The sequence below is a fragment of the Nannospalax galili genome, unplaced genomic scaffold, assembly GCF_000622305.1.
Source record: "Nannospalax galili isolate Female #2095 unplaced genomic scaffold, S.galili_v1.0 scaffold443, whole genome shotgun sequence".
In the NCBI taxonomy this organism is placed as follows: domain Eukaryota; kingdom Metazoa; phylum Chordata; class Mammalia; order Rodentia; family Spalacidae; genus Nannospalax; species Nannospalax galili.
The window spans coordinates 3,191,934-3,208,285 of record NW_008352479.1 but is presented as its reverse complement, the minus strand read 5'-3'; the positions used below and the strand labels follow the sequence as shown (position 1 = coordinate 3,208,285).

The window sequence follows — 16,352 nt, the reverse complement described above, 5'->3', positions numbered from 1 at the left end:
CAGAAGAATCATTTCCTCCATGCTTCCAAGCGAAGCCAGCCATGGTTGAGTAGGACCTTTGACTTATCTTCACATAGGCAGAACTGGTAAACAAGAGGAGCCAGGGGCTCCTCCCAAGGCTATGTGACCCCTGAGGAACAGATCCTCAAATGACCTTAAGAGTGAAAATAAATTGGTTTATCTGGGTCAACTGTATGGCCTTAAACACCCCAAATGAAAGTATAACCAAAGATTAAAGGGGCCAATATAATTTTTAAGAGTCCATATGTATAGCTAAAGGCTACACAACAAGCAACAATGCCAGATAGGAGATACCTTCTTTTGGCTAGGGTGGCCAAAGGGACTCCCAGATAGTAGCCCAGCATAGAACTGGGAAAATGAACAGCAGACCCCAATCTTATCTAAAGAAGTATTGACAACCAATTGCTGCTAGATGAGGAACAGCTGACCTTCCTAAAACAGAGACCTCTATATAGGCTGACTAGATTCACCAGATGGACAAGCAGTGGGGAATGGCTGGGGGTGCTGACAACACAGCAGACAGTAGCAGGGATAACAGAGTATAAGGGCTCTAGTAGGGGGAGGGAGGCCATGGGCGGGTGCCATCTGTGAAGTGGGTGTATAGTTGAATAATATGGTTTGGGATGTTCTGTGTGATATACACACAAAAAAAATCAACAAATTTTAAAAAAGAATTATATTTGAGGAGGAAGTATACAAATTTCTGTCATGTTAATTAGTAGAAGTGATAAACATTACCATTAAAATCTACCCAATGACTTTATAGACATACAGAGGAGATGCCAAGGAGCTCAGAAAGTAACTGACTGTGACTAGTAATAATCAGATATATAGAGATTAGAAATGCAGGTGCATCTTAGTGTCAATTGTATTGAAAATGAATTTTTCCTAAGAAACAGTATATTTTAAAGTGAAATGGAGATCTTTTTTTAAAGGTTAAGAACGCATTCAATTTTATGTCTTAAAGGGCTTATACTTAGTTCAAAAAATATTTAAAAATAAATAAAATAAAATACAAGAAAATGTATATATAGGTTAGTGTTTGCATGTTTTTTATCTGGGTAAATGGTATATTGTGATACTCAAACATAGAGAAATAGGGTTTATACATGATAAACTCAAATACATGGACACGTACACCAACCCAAGTGGGCTGCATCTGGGGTTTGTGGCCAGACCCTGGTCACAGGACACAAAAATAAATAAAATAAAATACAAGAAAATGTATATATAGGTTAGTGTTTGCATGTTTTTTATCTGGGTAAATGGTATATTGTGATACTCAAACATAGAGAAATAGGGTTTATACATGATAAACTCAAATACATGGACACGTACACCAACCCAAGTGGGCTGCATCTGGGGTTTGTGGCCAGACCCTGGTCACAGGACACCTTGGATTCCTATGCAAAGAACTCATACCCTGCAGCCTCACAGAGGTTTCTAGGAAGGTGGTGTTAGCCAGATGGGGGTGCTTTACTTGACTGGTGTCCAGCAAACTAGGGAAAGGTAGCATGAGACCAGCCCAGTTATGTCTGACCACACAACCAACCTGTGTGTGCCTTGGCTGCAGAGACATGTGTACCCACAGCAGGTCTTGGCAGCCAAAGAAGGTCCCACACTGCAGCACCGGAGACGAACAGAAGGGCTCTGTGCAGAGCCGAAAGCAGCTGTGAGCACATCGCTGGGCTGGGACTTTGCGAAGGGCTGCACTTTGGGTTTCAAGCCACCCCCCACAAGTGTCTGTGTCCTCTGCCCTCATTCCTGGCCATCTGAATAGTGACCGTTAGAGGGAATGAGCTCTGGAGTCCGTCATGTCTCAGTCAGGCTGTGTCTCAATTCTCCAACTGTAATCTTAGGAAAGTAACTGCATCTCTCTAGGCCTCAATGCTCAATTTTATTCTTTTTTAAATTTATTTTATTTTTATTTTATGTACTTTTAAAAATTTTATGTGTATGAATCTTATGCCTGCATGTAAATGCACCCATGACATGCAATGCCTGCAGAGGACAGAAAAGGGCATCAGGTCCCCAGAAACTGGAGTTACAGCTGGTTGTTAGCTACCATGTGGGTGGTGGAATTTGAACCTGGGTCTTCTGCAAGGGCAGTCAATGCTCTTAATCACTGAGCCATCTCTCCATCCCTCAATTTTACTTCTCACTATCACGTGTGTGTGCACGTGCACGCGCACGCACGCACATGTCAGTGTGTGTGTATATGTATGTGTGCATCTGCATATGTATGCACATTCATATGGAAGCCAGAGGTCAACCTCAAGTGAGTTCCTGAGGAGCCACCCACCTTTCTTTTTGGAGGAAGAGTTTCCCTGATTAGGTCCCAGGGATCCCCCTATCTTCTCCTCTCTAGCACTGGGATTCCAAGAATGCACAACCACATTTGGCTTTTCACATGAGGGCCAGGGATTGAACTCAGATCTTCATGCATACACAGCAAGTACTTTACCAAATGAGCTATCTCCCCAGCCCAGCTCAATGTTAGAACACTAATAAATGTAGCATCTCATTAGTAAGATTGTCATGGGGACAAGATGAGCTCCTTCCTGAACAGAGTCCAGAACAGTGGTTGAGAAGGGGTTACTAGTGTGCCCCCACCGGGCACTGTGGTAAGTACAAAAATGGCCTAGCATGCAGAAGCCAGGCGGGTCTGTATCAGCATCTGACATAGGTAGAGCCCAGAGACAGATCTTAAGACAAGAATCCAACTGAAAGTAGTTTACTTGTGATCTAACCCCAAGACACTTCAGCCCTGTGAGCCAAGCAGAATACACACATGGGTCAGGTCTCAGTTTCCTTTCCAGTTGCTGTGATAAAATACCCTGACCAAAGCAACTGAAGGGAGAAAAGTTTATTCTGGCTTGCAGTTCGAGGGTCCAGTCCATGACAGTGGGGACATCAAGGAAGCAGAATTTTGACAGAACTAGTCACAGTGCATCCACACTTAAGGAGCAGATAGCAGCAATGCTTTCCAGGACTTGGCTGCTGCCTCTATTTTATGCAGCCCAGGGAATCCTCCTGCCCATAGTAAAACAAGTTGCCCCACATTAGTTATCAAGGTAATCCCTCACTTGCCCTCACATGCCTGAAGGCTCATTTCCCAGGTGATCCTAGACTCTGTCAAGTTGACAGTTAACACTAACCATAGCCACAGCTGCAATCCTGCATGTCACACAGACTTCTGCCAACCATGGTTGAGGGCTGCCCCTGGAGGGAGTGAGGCCAGTCTTCTCTGGCTGTCCCAGAGCCTCTCTTTTCCTATGGGTGGTTGATCATATCGCCTGGAGGGCATTTGCTCCCCAGAGCTTGCAGGGTGTCTAACAGGACAGGACAGGCCACAGGGCTCAGAGCAGACCTGAAGAGCAGGTACTGGCAATTAGGAGGTACTGGGCACTCAAGCCTGAGGGACTGAGGCTTAGGTAACCAACCCCACTGTGGAAATGAGAGCTGGTGGGCAGCTGGACAGCAAAATCCACAGTCCTGACCTCTAGGCTGCATAGCTCCTCACACACAAAGCAGCTGTAGGACACAGATGATCAGCCAGAAGGACTACAACTCAAGGACTGAACATGAGCCTACAGTGTTTATAGGTCAACAGGGGGCATTCCAGGAGTGGTGGGCAATGGGTGGGACCTGTGGCCAAACAGAGTAAGGCAGACTGAAAAGGGGGTAGGAGACACTCAACTTAGGCTGGCCCCTGCTCTGTGGAAGCAGAGGGTCCCATGTACTAAGAAATCTAATTTTTCAAAGGAAGCTAGAGTTTTAGGGGGAAATCTCCAATACCTTACATATCTTAGAACTTTCTAAAACTAGAGTTCAGTGGCCTGTGTCTGACATCCCAACAATTGGTCAGCTGAGGCAAGATAATCGCTTGAGTTGAGGCTAGTCTAAGCTACACAGTGAGTTCCAGGTCAGCCTGGGATACAGCAATACTCTGTCTCTAAAGGACAAAAAAAATTAAAAATTTTATAAAATGCACTAGAAACCAACCTCTGTGAATCAAGCACAGTGTATTGGCCCCTGGCTACCTGGACAGGGTGCTGAATCTTGTCCTGTGAGCAGTCTACTCACATGGTAGGGCAGCCCAATAACTAAGGTTGACCTTTCTTCTCATCCTTGCCCGCTCTGTCCATTGTGCATAGCTACAGCAGGGGTCCTGCATGTCCAGAGGAGCCACATTTGTGTTCAACAGGCCAGTTAAACAGCTGATGCCTGTAACTCCCAGTTAGACCCATTTCCTTGCCACCCTGCCCTTCCCTCGGGTCCTGCCTCACCCTTTCTGAACAATAACTTCAGGGCTACCTCTTATCAGGTAGAGAAGTAGGGACCTCAGCTGGCCTCAGGGAGTCCTCAGTGCCAGATGAACCACTGTCTTTATTTTTATCCTCCCATTGTGTCTCTACTTCTCCCTCCCTTTCTTACTGTAGATTATATAACCCTCTTGAGTCCATGTTGATTCAAAGATATTAAGTTATAAATAGTGGGCTAGAGAGATGGTTCATCAGTTAAGAGCACTGGCTGTTCTTGCAGAGGACCCAAGCTCAGTTCCTGGCACCCACATGGCAACTAACAACCATGTGTAACTCCAGTTCCTGGAGATCCAATATTCTCTTCTCACTCCACAGGCACTGCACGACACAGGTGCACTTAAACCCATGTAGACAATACACTCATACACATAAAATAAAAATAAAGATAAATTAAAAATATAGCTATAAATAGTGGTGTGCTGGTAAGCATTTTAACACTGGACTTGGGACAGCAGTCCTAACCTATAACATCTGCCAGTTTCAATGGTGTAAATATTTTTACCCTAGCCAGTGTCAACTACGAACATACATAACTGAATGAAGAGCTTGCTAGAGTACTCACTATATAGACGCTAGATATAAGTAACTGCTCTAGCCCAGATACAGCAACATGTTACAGCACAGAGATTGGGAAACAATCAGTTCTAGGTATTTATTACCTATTTCTAATACATTTTTTATGGGTATGAGTGTTATGCCTGCATGTATATAAATGCACCTATGTTGTGCAGTGCCCATGGAGGACAGTAGAGGGCATTAGATCTCCTGGAACTGAAATTTCAGACGGTTGTTAGCTGCCATGTGGGTGCTGGGATTCGAACCCAGGTCTTCTGCAAGAAAAACTAGTGCTCTTTACTCCTAAGCCATCTCTCCAGTCCCATCTAATAATGATTTGTTTTTTAATTTTATGTGTATATTTCGCCTGAATGTTTGTAAATGTACCACATGTCATGCAGTGTACAGGAAAGCCAGGAGAGGGTAGCAGATCCCCTGGAACTGGAGTTGCAGATAGCTGTTAGCTGCCATGTGACGTGAATGCTGGGAACCTGGGTCTTCTGCAAAGCAGCCAGTGCTCTCAACTGCTGAACCATCAGTCCTGCACCTCTAATACAATTTTTATTAATCATATTATTTACTTTTTAACAAATGTCTATATTGAAATTTCTGAAAAATTTAGCCATCAGCTCTTGTAGATTGATAAGACCCATCACCAAAGCTCAGCTTCTTAAACTATGGGTAGTAATCCCACATGGGTCATGTAACTGGAACATGTGGGTTAAAAAAAATGTGACAACAGTAAAAGGGTTTCTGAATATGCAATGCTTATTGAACTCAAAATCAAATTCATCAAGAATCCCAGGTATTTTGAGCAGTGTCCTTCCATGTCATATCATCGGACTTTGGTGCAGCCTTGGTTCTGAAAACACAAGTGCACTTTGTACTGTGCATGCCATCCTGCCACATCACACCAACAAATGCTGTTGAAACAGCTGGGCTCACATTTAGGAGTTCGTCTGCATGTGATGAACTGCAGTGTTTTTGTGGTGCATAGGGAGTTTTCTGCTCCTATGGAAACAAGACAGTTTAGTTACAGAAAACAAAGACTTCTCATTAATATGCCCTGCCCTCATTCCTCAACATGTAAGTATTAAATTAATATATCTTTGGATTGGATTGTGTTAGAATGTTGATTTCAAAAATTGCTATTTGAGTTGCTGGCTTAATTTTCAGATATAACACAAATTATTCAATGAATTTTGGCTTAGTATTAGAACAGAATTTCCAACAATTTCTGACATGGTCCTAAACACACTTCTGCCATTTGTATGGGAATGGGGTATGTGTGTGTGTGTGTGAATATATTCATGGGCAGGTGTATTGTGAGGGTGTGCATATGTGCATGTATATGTGGAAACCAGAGGTCAAGTTTGGATGGCTTCCTCAATTTCTGTCAATCTTACTTTTTGAGACAGACCTGGCCTTACTGATTTGGCTGGTGGGCTTCCTGGCCAGCCTTGTCATCATCTCTGCCCCTCCAACTCTGGAATTACAGGCAGGTACCACTGGGCTGAGTTTTTTAATGTTTGTGCTAGGGATTCAAACTCAGGTCCTCATGCTTACACGGCAAGCACTTTATTGACAGAGTCATCTCCCCAGCCCCATTTTGTGCTACACATTTATGTTAGGCAAGAACTTTAGCACTGAGCTAAATCCCAGCTTGCTACACATTTATGTAAAACAGTGATCTCAGCATTGATGATTGTAAAATCAAATCATCTGAAATTCTGAAAAATGTTGAAGATTTTCTATATTCTGTAGGATCAAATATTTAGTCAAGATTTAATTCTTTAGGTAAAAATAAACAAGCACATCTGTCTTCTTAGTAGGCAAATTTGCCTTTGTCTTTAATAAATGTGAAATTTTTATGTATATGAGAATTGTTTTAAAAATACACTTTATGATTTATTATCAGTAAATGCTTGATTTATATACCTACTTTACATGCCTACACACCCAGGGTCACTCAAAAATTTCTTAAGTGGGGGTGGAGAGATGGCTCAGCAGTTAAGAGCATTGGCATATGTTTATGGATTTGAATATATAAGAAGTAAACTCTGGGACTGGAGAGATGGCTCAGTAGTTAAGAACACTGGCTGCTCTTGCAGAGGACCCAGGTTCAGTTTCCAGCACCTACATGGTGGCTAACAACTGTCCTTAACTCCAGTTCCAGGAGAATCCGATGCCCTCTTCTCACCTCCATGGGTACTGTATTGTCGACACGATGCACATAAAATAAAAAATAATAAATGAAATATTTTTTTAAATTTCTTGAGTGAAAAGGGGTCATGAATGGAAAATGTTTAGGAAGCCCTGGTCTAGGGTACCACAGGATAAATAGAGGCAAAAAAAAAACTTTACAGGATCAGGTTCATGGATCAAAAGGCTGACACTGTAGAGAGTTAGTCTGTTGAATAGCATCAGGTTTTAACTTGACACACCCAGGAAGAGGGAAACTCAATTGCTGAATTTCTTCCATCAGATTGGCTGTAGGCACGTCTGTGAGGCATTTTCTTGATTGTTGGCTAATGCAAAAGGGTCCAGCCCACTGGAACAAGTCAGTAAGCAGCATTCCTCTGTGGTCTGTGCTTCAGTGTCTGCCTCCAGGTTCCTGCCTTAAGCTCCTACCCTGGTTTATCTTAGTGATATACTGGCACTTGAAAGAGTAAGGTGAAACAAAGCCTTTCTCCTTAGGTTGGTTTTAATCAGTGTTTTATCACAGCAATGGAAAGCTAACCATAACATAGGCCTTCACCTCGAATCTTCTAACTCCACAACACTTTACCCCACTGCCAGACCCCACCTACCTGCAGCAGGAAGTCAAAGAGGGACAGTCGTGCCCACTCAGCATGGTGGATGCCCAGGCATGGGATCTGGCCTGGCCAGCTGCAGCCTCGTGCCAGCAGGACCTGGTACTGTAGCCAGCCCAAGGCCAGAGAGTTCTGGTCCTCATCTGGGTCTCCCAGGTGCTGTACATCAGGTGCCCACCAGATGATGGGTCTCACACCTCCATCCGTGTAGCGGTAGGGCAGAAGAGGGCTGTGGAAGCGACGGGCCACAGCAGGCAGGCTTCGCTGGAGCCCCAATACACGGTCTACATGGAAGGACAGGACTTCAAGCAGGTCTCCAGGCCTCTTGACCAAGCCACAGAGGCCCTGGGAGCACAGTTGGCTGAGTTTGAGAGAAGACATGTCCTGGAGGGTACCCCCAACAGACAGGCCAACCTGCAGCACCTGCCCATGGGCTGGAACCCTGGCTTTGCCCACCACCTCCCCATGGGCCAATAGCTGGAGGGTCTGCACATCATGTTCTGTGAGCCATGGGGGAACCTTCCCCCCAGTCACAGTGCTGGCTGGTAGCCCAGAGGTTTCAGCCTTACACCATATGGACTTCTGCAGCTCCCCAACAGAGCCAGGCCACCAACGAGCCCCTAAACCTGGGGTAGCATCCTTTGCTAATTCCCCACCAGCAGAGTCCTGGGCTCCTTGAAGCAAATCCCTGCTTTCCCCTGGATGGGGCTGGAAGTTCCCTGAAGCAGATCTCCACACCTGTAAGTCTTCCTGGCTGTTCCCTGTGAGTGGGCTGAGTAGGGCACCGGTCTCACTCTGTGTCTCCTGGATGGGATCATCATCCCTAGGCAGGTCTGGAGCTGAGGCTCCTGGATCTCTGATTCCATCTGTCAGGAGCACTTGATGCTGGGCACTGAGTGTGGAATCTCCTGTCATAGTAACATCCCACCTCACTCTCTGTGGAAGCCTGCCTCTCCAGAATCCCAGGTTTCTTGCCCGCTGCCTCAGGCTGGAGTTCAAAGCCTGCCAGGTGTTGGGGTCAGGTGAGCCAACTTCCCCCTGGGGCTCCATAGAACCAGGGTCAGGGCTAGCTGCTGGATGCCCTGGGGGGAAATGGGTGACAGCCACTGCAGACAGGGTCATCAAGAGACAGGATGCCATCAGAGACCACCTCTTGCCACGAAGCCTTCTCCAGAGCCAAGACACCTAGGGGTGGGGTAGAAAAGAGGGCTTGAGATTGGGAAAAGACATGGATGGACCCCAAACCACAGAGCAGTGGAAGCAGTGAGCAGAACACCTAGCCTCCCCCAACAGGGGATGTGGCAGCCTAGCCAGCTGCTCCCATGCTGCAAAGCTTGGCATACCCACTGGGCCAGCCTTCTCTGATGCCACAGACATACCTGGTATTGCCTGGATAAGCCACCACACAAAACTGGCCACCATGCCTACATGGGACTCCTTCCATATGTGCATCACCACCTCACCGCCCCATACTGGCTCCACTCCTTTCAAACTCCATGGTCGTTATTATCATTTCAAATACACAGGCAAGAAAAGCATAGAAAATCACCTCACAGGCCCACATCATGCTAAGAAAATCAGAGCAAGGGGCTGGAGAGATGGCTCAGCTGTGAGGACTACTTGCTGCTCTTCCAGAGGACCCAGGTTCAGTTCCCAGCACCCACACCTGAGAGCTCACAACAGACAGCAGATCCTACACCCTCTTCTGGCCTCTGTGGAACACACACACAAGTGATAAAAGAAATCTTTAAGAAATACAAAAGAAAGAAAATGTGAATAAAATGTGAGCAACTCCCTCCTCCCACAGGGAGCCACAGCTGATACCCAGGGAGTGTGCTGCCCCAGGCCTGTCTTTGCATTACAGCAGGTGCTTATGTCACAGTGTACTCATTTCCTGAAGCTACAAGAGAAATGACCATAGATGGTTAACTGACCACAGCCCAGTTCTGGAGGACATAAGTTCTACACCAGCCTGACTGGGTAAATCGAGGTGCTGGCAATTTACATTCTAACAGTACTCTACTGAACACCTAGCACACACATCTCCGAGCAAAAATGTGAGGGTTCTGTAAGGAAACACCAAGAGAAGTTCTTGAGACCCACTCTTTACTGTCCCTAATTCTTCATGGTGTTGTGTGCTGGTTTGTGTTTCTCAGCTAGACACTAACGAGAGACACCTGGGAAGAGGGAACCTCAATTGAGGAATTCCTTTACATTGGATTGGCCTGTGGGCATGACTGGGGGGCATTTTATTGATTGCTGGTTTGATGTAGGATGGCCTAGTCTACCGTGGGCTGTGCCATCCCTGGGCAGGTGGGCCTGCACTATATAAGAAAGGTAGCTGAGAGGCTGTAAGCATTGTTCTTCCACAGTCTCTGCTTCAGTTCCTGCCTCCAGGGTCCTGCCTTGAGTTTCTACTTGACTTCCCTTAAAGATGGACTGTGTAGATGGAAGTGTAAGGTAAAATAAACCTTTCCTTCACCAAGCTGGTTTTGGTCGGTGTTGTATCACAGCAATAGAAAACAAACTTGGACATATGGTAATTACTAGCTCCTTTAATCCCCACAACGACCTAGAGAAATTGGAATTATATAATTCCTATTTTACAACTCAGAACAGGAAGATCCTGAGGGCAAATGTTTACCCAGGGCCAAAGAGTTGCCAGGAATACCAGCATTCAAATGAACACTGTGACAGGAAACAGCCATGGGCACATTTGTTTGGATTTCCTCTTATTCTGTTTCTAAAATGAAGAAAAATGTGTTTTTGAGGTTGGATTTGTAATCTGCATTCTCAAAGTCCCAGACACCTTTGGAGGTTTTGAGAAGACAGGCTGTTTTGATCCTGCTGTCAGCCTTACTTGGTTTCAGGAACCTGGGGAAAGTTGGCAGTTGTGCAGAGTGAGAGGATCAGAACGGCCATGGGCAGATGTGCCTTCAGGGCCACACAAGTTAAACTTTGGGAAAAGAAAAGCAGCTTTGGTCAACTGAAAAAAATATTCCCTGAGGGAAAATATGCAACCGAATAACAAAGTGTGCATGAAAAAGAAAGGATGATGGTGTAGAATATTCTAGAAAGTCTGCTGGTCGGACAGCTGACCTGTTCCTGCGTGCTCACCAGCCAAGCACCGGCCTGTCAATTCTCACTACCCATGCACTTTCTGCCCTGTGAGGATTTGGCAAGAGGGAAAGAGAAATGGCCAGTGCTCTGTCTAGATCTGCTGCTGCTGTTTCTGCTTCCCTCACAAATCCCCACCCGCTATATGTCCACTGGCCCAGTAGTTACATCCTCTCAGAGCTGCAGAGGAAAAGGGGTGTGTTAGAACAGAAAGAACCAGAAAATTCCACAGCCCAGACAAGCCTGGCCTGAACTTCCAAAGTTGTGCACAGTGTGCAAGCCACATGTCTCTGTCCCTGGGATTTCAGAACACCAGGGAGGAGATCAGTGCTCTCTCAGAGGACCAGTATGAAGACTAAATGAGTCAAATTATGTAAAAGAGCCTACTGACCCTTTCCATGAGTGATGGGGTCACAGAAGCTCTCCCGTGTTGTGATTTGAAATGTGAAATATTCCCCACAGGCTGATGTGTTTGAACATTTGGTGTCCAGTCAATGGTGCTGTTTTGGAAGGTTGTAGAAGCTTTAGGAAGTGGAGCCTTGATGGAGAAAGTGTGTCATTGGGATTGGGCCTTGAGGTTTGATAGCTGACCCCATTTCCTGTCCTCTCTCAGCTTCCTAACTATGTGACCAGCTGCCTCATCTACTGCCATGCCTTCCCTGCCATGATGCACTATGCCCTTCTTAAACTGTGAGCAGAATAAGCCCTCCCTCTGTTTAGTTGCTTCTTGTTTGGTATTTGGTCACAACAATGAGAAAACTACTTTCCAGACACCCTCTATCCTTCCAGAGTCTAAAAACTACCTACTCCTTACATTTGAGCACATTGTAATGTAGAGTAAAAAGTGGGGATACCCAAGGTCAAAGCAGAAAGGGAAGCTCTTTCATCAGGAAACCACAAGTGAGAGCTTCGAGGAGGCCACCTGGCAGCAATGTAGTGGTACAGAGGTTCTGTCCAAAGATCACCAGAGTGGGACAGAAGGGCGTGCTTTGGCTTGACAGCATGGGAGAAGTGAGCAGAGAAAGGTGGGAGCCAGAGGGGTGCATGTGGAAGGGTTAAAATGAGGAGACAGTCTGACCAGAGGAGGATGGAGGCTCCCTAGTAACTGGGTATTTGTTTTATTGTTTTCTAGACATTTATTATATTTATTTATTAAGGGGTGTGTGTGTGTGTGTGTGTATGTATACATGTGCACATGTACCACAGTGTACACATGGAAGTCAGAGACAACTTGTAGGAGTCAGTTCTCTTCTTCCTTCTTGTGGGCTCTGAGGATCAAACTTGGTCATCAGGCTTGGTGTCAAGCACCTTTACCCATCAAACCATCTTGCTGGCCTTGTTTTTCTGTTTTGTTCTGTTTGAGAGTGTCTTATATAGCCTAGGATGGCCTCAAACTCACTATATAGCTGAGAATGACCTTGAACAATTGGTCCGCCTGCCTCTACCTCCTGAGTGCTGGGATTCTAGGTGTGTATTACCACACCTGGCTCCAGCTACACACTGGAGGGAAGGGCTCCACAACAGGAGAGTCTCTCATTTCTGTAGGATCACAGGGAGAACTGGGCTCTTCTACTGTAGGGAATCCAGGTGAGCTGTGCCCACCTGGGCACTAGTCTGCCACACTCTCCAGACTGCCTTCAAACATGTTCAATACCCCTGACTCATAAGGAGCAGGACCACAAGTCAGCTGGCAACAGGGACAGAGGAAAAGTCATCCGTTCTCAACTCTCAGACTCTAGAAAAAGAGGCAAAAACCTGGTCTTTGACCAAACTCCCATGGAGGACAGAATCACAAGCTGGGGAGAGGGAGAGATCACATGCACACCTGTCCTCATCCAAAAGACAACATCACACAGCACTGAACAGTGTTTCTTAGGAGGTTTGTGAGAGACAAAACAGAAGTCCTATGATCGTGTGTGAGAGTGTCCTGTGACAGTATGGTGGATCCTGTGACTGTGTATATGAATTCTGTGACTGTGTGTGAGTCCTGTGGACTGTGTGTGTGAGTCCCATGACTCTGTGTGAGTCCTGTAGACTGTGTGTGTGAGTCCCATGACTCTGTGTGAGTCCTGTGACTGTGTGTGTGAGTCCTGTGACTATGTGTATGTGAGTCCTATGACTGTGGGTGTATGAGTCTGTGACTATGTGTGTAAATCCTGTGACTGTGTGTGAGTCCTGTGACTGTGTGTGCATGTCCTATGACTGTGTGTGTGAGTCCTGTGACTGTGTGTTCATGTCTTATTACTGTGTGTGCATATCCTATGACTGTGTGTGTGTCCTATGACTGTGTATGTGTGTATGTAAGTCCTGTGATTCTGTGTGTGTGTGTGTGTGTGTGTGTCTGTGTCTGTGTGTGTGTGTGTGTCTTTAGTAAAAGCTGATTTTGGCTCTGATTCCAGGGTCTTTACTAACAGTCTGCCAGCCCTTGGTTCCTGACCCTTGTCCTCTTCTGGCCCCTCTACCTCCTGGCCATCAATCATTGACTCGTCACTACTCAAACTCAGGCTGGCAGAGATTTTGGAATTTGGAGTTTCTGTACCATTTCTTTTCAAGCTTAAATAACTGTCATAACAAAACTCTGGCTGGGGTAAAAGTGACACATGAGCTGACTTTCAGAGGGCCAGATTAAAACCACATGCCATCATCATCACGTGTCACTGTCCTATGGAGGGACAGTGGGATGGACATGGTGGGGCTCTGCTTCCCTGGGCTTCCCAGAGCAGACCCCAAGGCATAGATGTTTAGGCCTATGGAACAAAGGTGAGGGGCCCAGCCACAAAGCCACCAGGAACACAGCCGCCCTCTCCTGGCCAGTATATGGCTATCAGGAGGCTGAGCTGTCCCTTCTACTGTGGGCAAAGTCCCAGGCTGCCTGTCTCCAAAGCTACCATCCAGGCTCCAATGTTCAACCCGCTGGGGAATTTTCCTTCCACATCAGCAACTCCAGGGCAAGAAAGGGCTTTCTCCCCTGTAATTTCTGGCCCAGAAAATTTAAAGGAAAAAGAAAGAAAACCAAAAGAATGAAAACTAAACGTTTATTCAGTATTCTCTGCATGCCTGGGACTGTTTGAGGGACTTCACTTATATCAACTCATTGATCCTCATGCCAGAGTTATGAGGTAGGGACTGGTGTAGTTACTCCTGTTTTACAGGCAAGGAAAGAAAGGCTCATACAGGCAGCTAGGGCAGCACCAGACACAAACTCAAGAGGCTGGCTGAGCTGCTGTTGCACCCTGGGAAGGACCCCATTCCTGCCTGAACTGGTGGCAGTTATACTGGGTTTCAGGAATGACAGGACTCTGAAAGGAGGCTCATCCCAGCTAGTTCATCTGTAAAATAAGACTTGACTAAGATCAGAGTTGTGTAGCCACAACCCTGTGCACTGGGGCAAAATCACTGAAGGAAGATCAAAGTGTTCTAAGCTACATGCTTTTCATTCAAAACAAAACCATCTCTGTTTCTAGTCTACAATTTTTCCTTATTTCTGAAATTAGAAGAACATCAATTAGAAAATGCCAGCCTTTGACCGCTCTCCAATTGGGACATATTTGAAAGGCATCAGAAGGAGATTTCTCATAATCTATAGAAGAAAGAAAGAAAGAAAGAAAGAAAGAAAGAAAGAAAGAAAGAAAGAAAGAAAGAAAGAAAGAAAGAAAGAAAGAAAGAGTTGGAGAAATGGCTCTGAGGTTAAAAGGGATTGCTGCTCTTGTGGAGGACCCAGGTTCAACTCCCAGCACTCATGGTTCCAGGGGATCTGATGCCCTCTTCTGATATCCATGGGAATTGTACACACATGGTGTACATACATACATTCAGGCAAACACTCATAACATACACATAACAATAAAATAAGTAATTTTAAAAAAATAAAAAAACAAAGGCAGGTTCTATGTCTTCTGCTTGTTCTAGAACCAGCTCAGCAATAGAACCTAGGAATAAAGCATCAGACTAATGAAAAGAAATAGCTGTTCCTGGTAGTAACTGCTTACTGAGCACGTGGCCTGTGCCAGAATCCTTCAGCACCCCAAGCACACACACTACACAGTGACCTTGTTACTGGGAACATTAAGATTTACAGAACTGAAGAGCTTGGCTCAAGGTCACGTGACTAGTAGGTGACAGGCAGGATTTCAGTTTTTCCCCAGGTTCAGATACTTTTCCCCCACCACAGAATAATGGGGGGAAAGCTAGGTGAGATGGCGCACACCTTTAATCCCAGCACACAGGAGGCAGAGGCAGAGGGATCTCTGTGAGACTGAGACCAGATGGTCTACATAGTGTGTAGGCCAGCTGGGGCTACAGGGAGATCCTGCCTAAAATTTGAAAAACAAAGAGGGAAAAAGAATGATGGGGGAAGAACTGCAGAGCCCTGAGAACCAGGGATGAGTTCATGGAGGGGCTAAGCACAGGAAAGCCATGCTCAAACAGCACCTCCTGTTGCTTTACACAGCCCTTTCCCTAGGCCTCCCTGGTCTTCACACAGAACTTCTGGGACATTGCCACCCTGCCTCAGGCTTCATACAGTCCCTTCCCCAGGTTTTCACAGACTTCCTGTGACTTCACCAAAGCCCCTTCCCCAAGCTTCATGCAAACACTTCTGTGACTCCATACAGCCCCTTCCTGTGACCTCACACAACCCCTGCCAGACTTTCACACAGACTTCTTATCACTTCGCAAAGACGGCTTCACAAAGCCCCTTCCCCAAGCTTCATACAAACACTTCTGTGACTCCACACAGCCCCTTCCTGTGCCTGCTCCAGATTTCACACATATGCTCCCTGTACCTTTACATAACCCTTTCCTGTGACTTCACACAGATTCTCCCTGTGACATCAGAAGGCCTTGACTTACAGTCAGCCATTCAGAGGGTGCCAAGTACAAGAAGCCAGCAGAACCTCATAAATGGCAGCTTCCACCAGTTCTTAAAAACAAAAAAAGTTTCCATTGAGCCGGGTATGTTGGTACATGTCTTTAATCCTAGCACTTGGGAGGCAGAAGCAGGAGGATCTCTGTGAGTTTCAAGGTTAACCTGGTCTACATAACGAGTGCCAGGCCAGCCAAGGCTGCACAGCAAGACCTGTCTCAAAAAAGTTTTCATTGAAAAATGAGAATCTTTGCTCACCTTGTCACACCTGCTTAACTGGCTTCAAGCAAATGCCCCCAACACATATTCTGAAAAGTATTTTTAACAGGCAAAGGCACGATAGATACTTGAACTTAGGGTTTCACTAGGAATGGAATGAGTGTTAAAGGTCCATGGCAGGGATAATTTGAAATTCCTTTGAGGCTAAGATTTGAATCCTTTTTCCCTAAGCAAATATGGTAAAGAGGAGCCCAGCCATAGGTCCATGTTATCTGACCAGTTCTGATGTATAGCTTCCCAACCTGATGCCAGGCACATCAACTGACACATGGTAACAGTGAGATGTGAAAGAAACTTTCTTGTTCAACTAATGACGGTAGTTAGTTCTAAGAATGATGTGCAACGTGTAACATAAGCATTAACTAGTCGTTAACATTT

The 16,352-nt window shown here is 45.8% G+C and overlaps 1 protein-coding gene across 1 annotated transcript in view; it reads right to left on the bottom strand.

Moving 5' to 3' along the window:
- Gask1a (golgi associated kinase 1A) overlaps nt 1–16,352 on the bottom strand; it is a 59,041-nt gene that overhangs the window by 25,105 nt on the left and 17,584 nt on the right. The window contains exon 2 of the mRNA XM_008849477.3: nt 7,712–8,899. Within this exon, the coding sequence (XP_008847699.1) occupies nt 7,712–8,899 (1,188 nt within the window). The remainder of the gene's footprint in view (nt 1–7,711; nt 8,900–16,352) is intronic.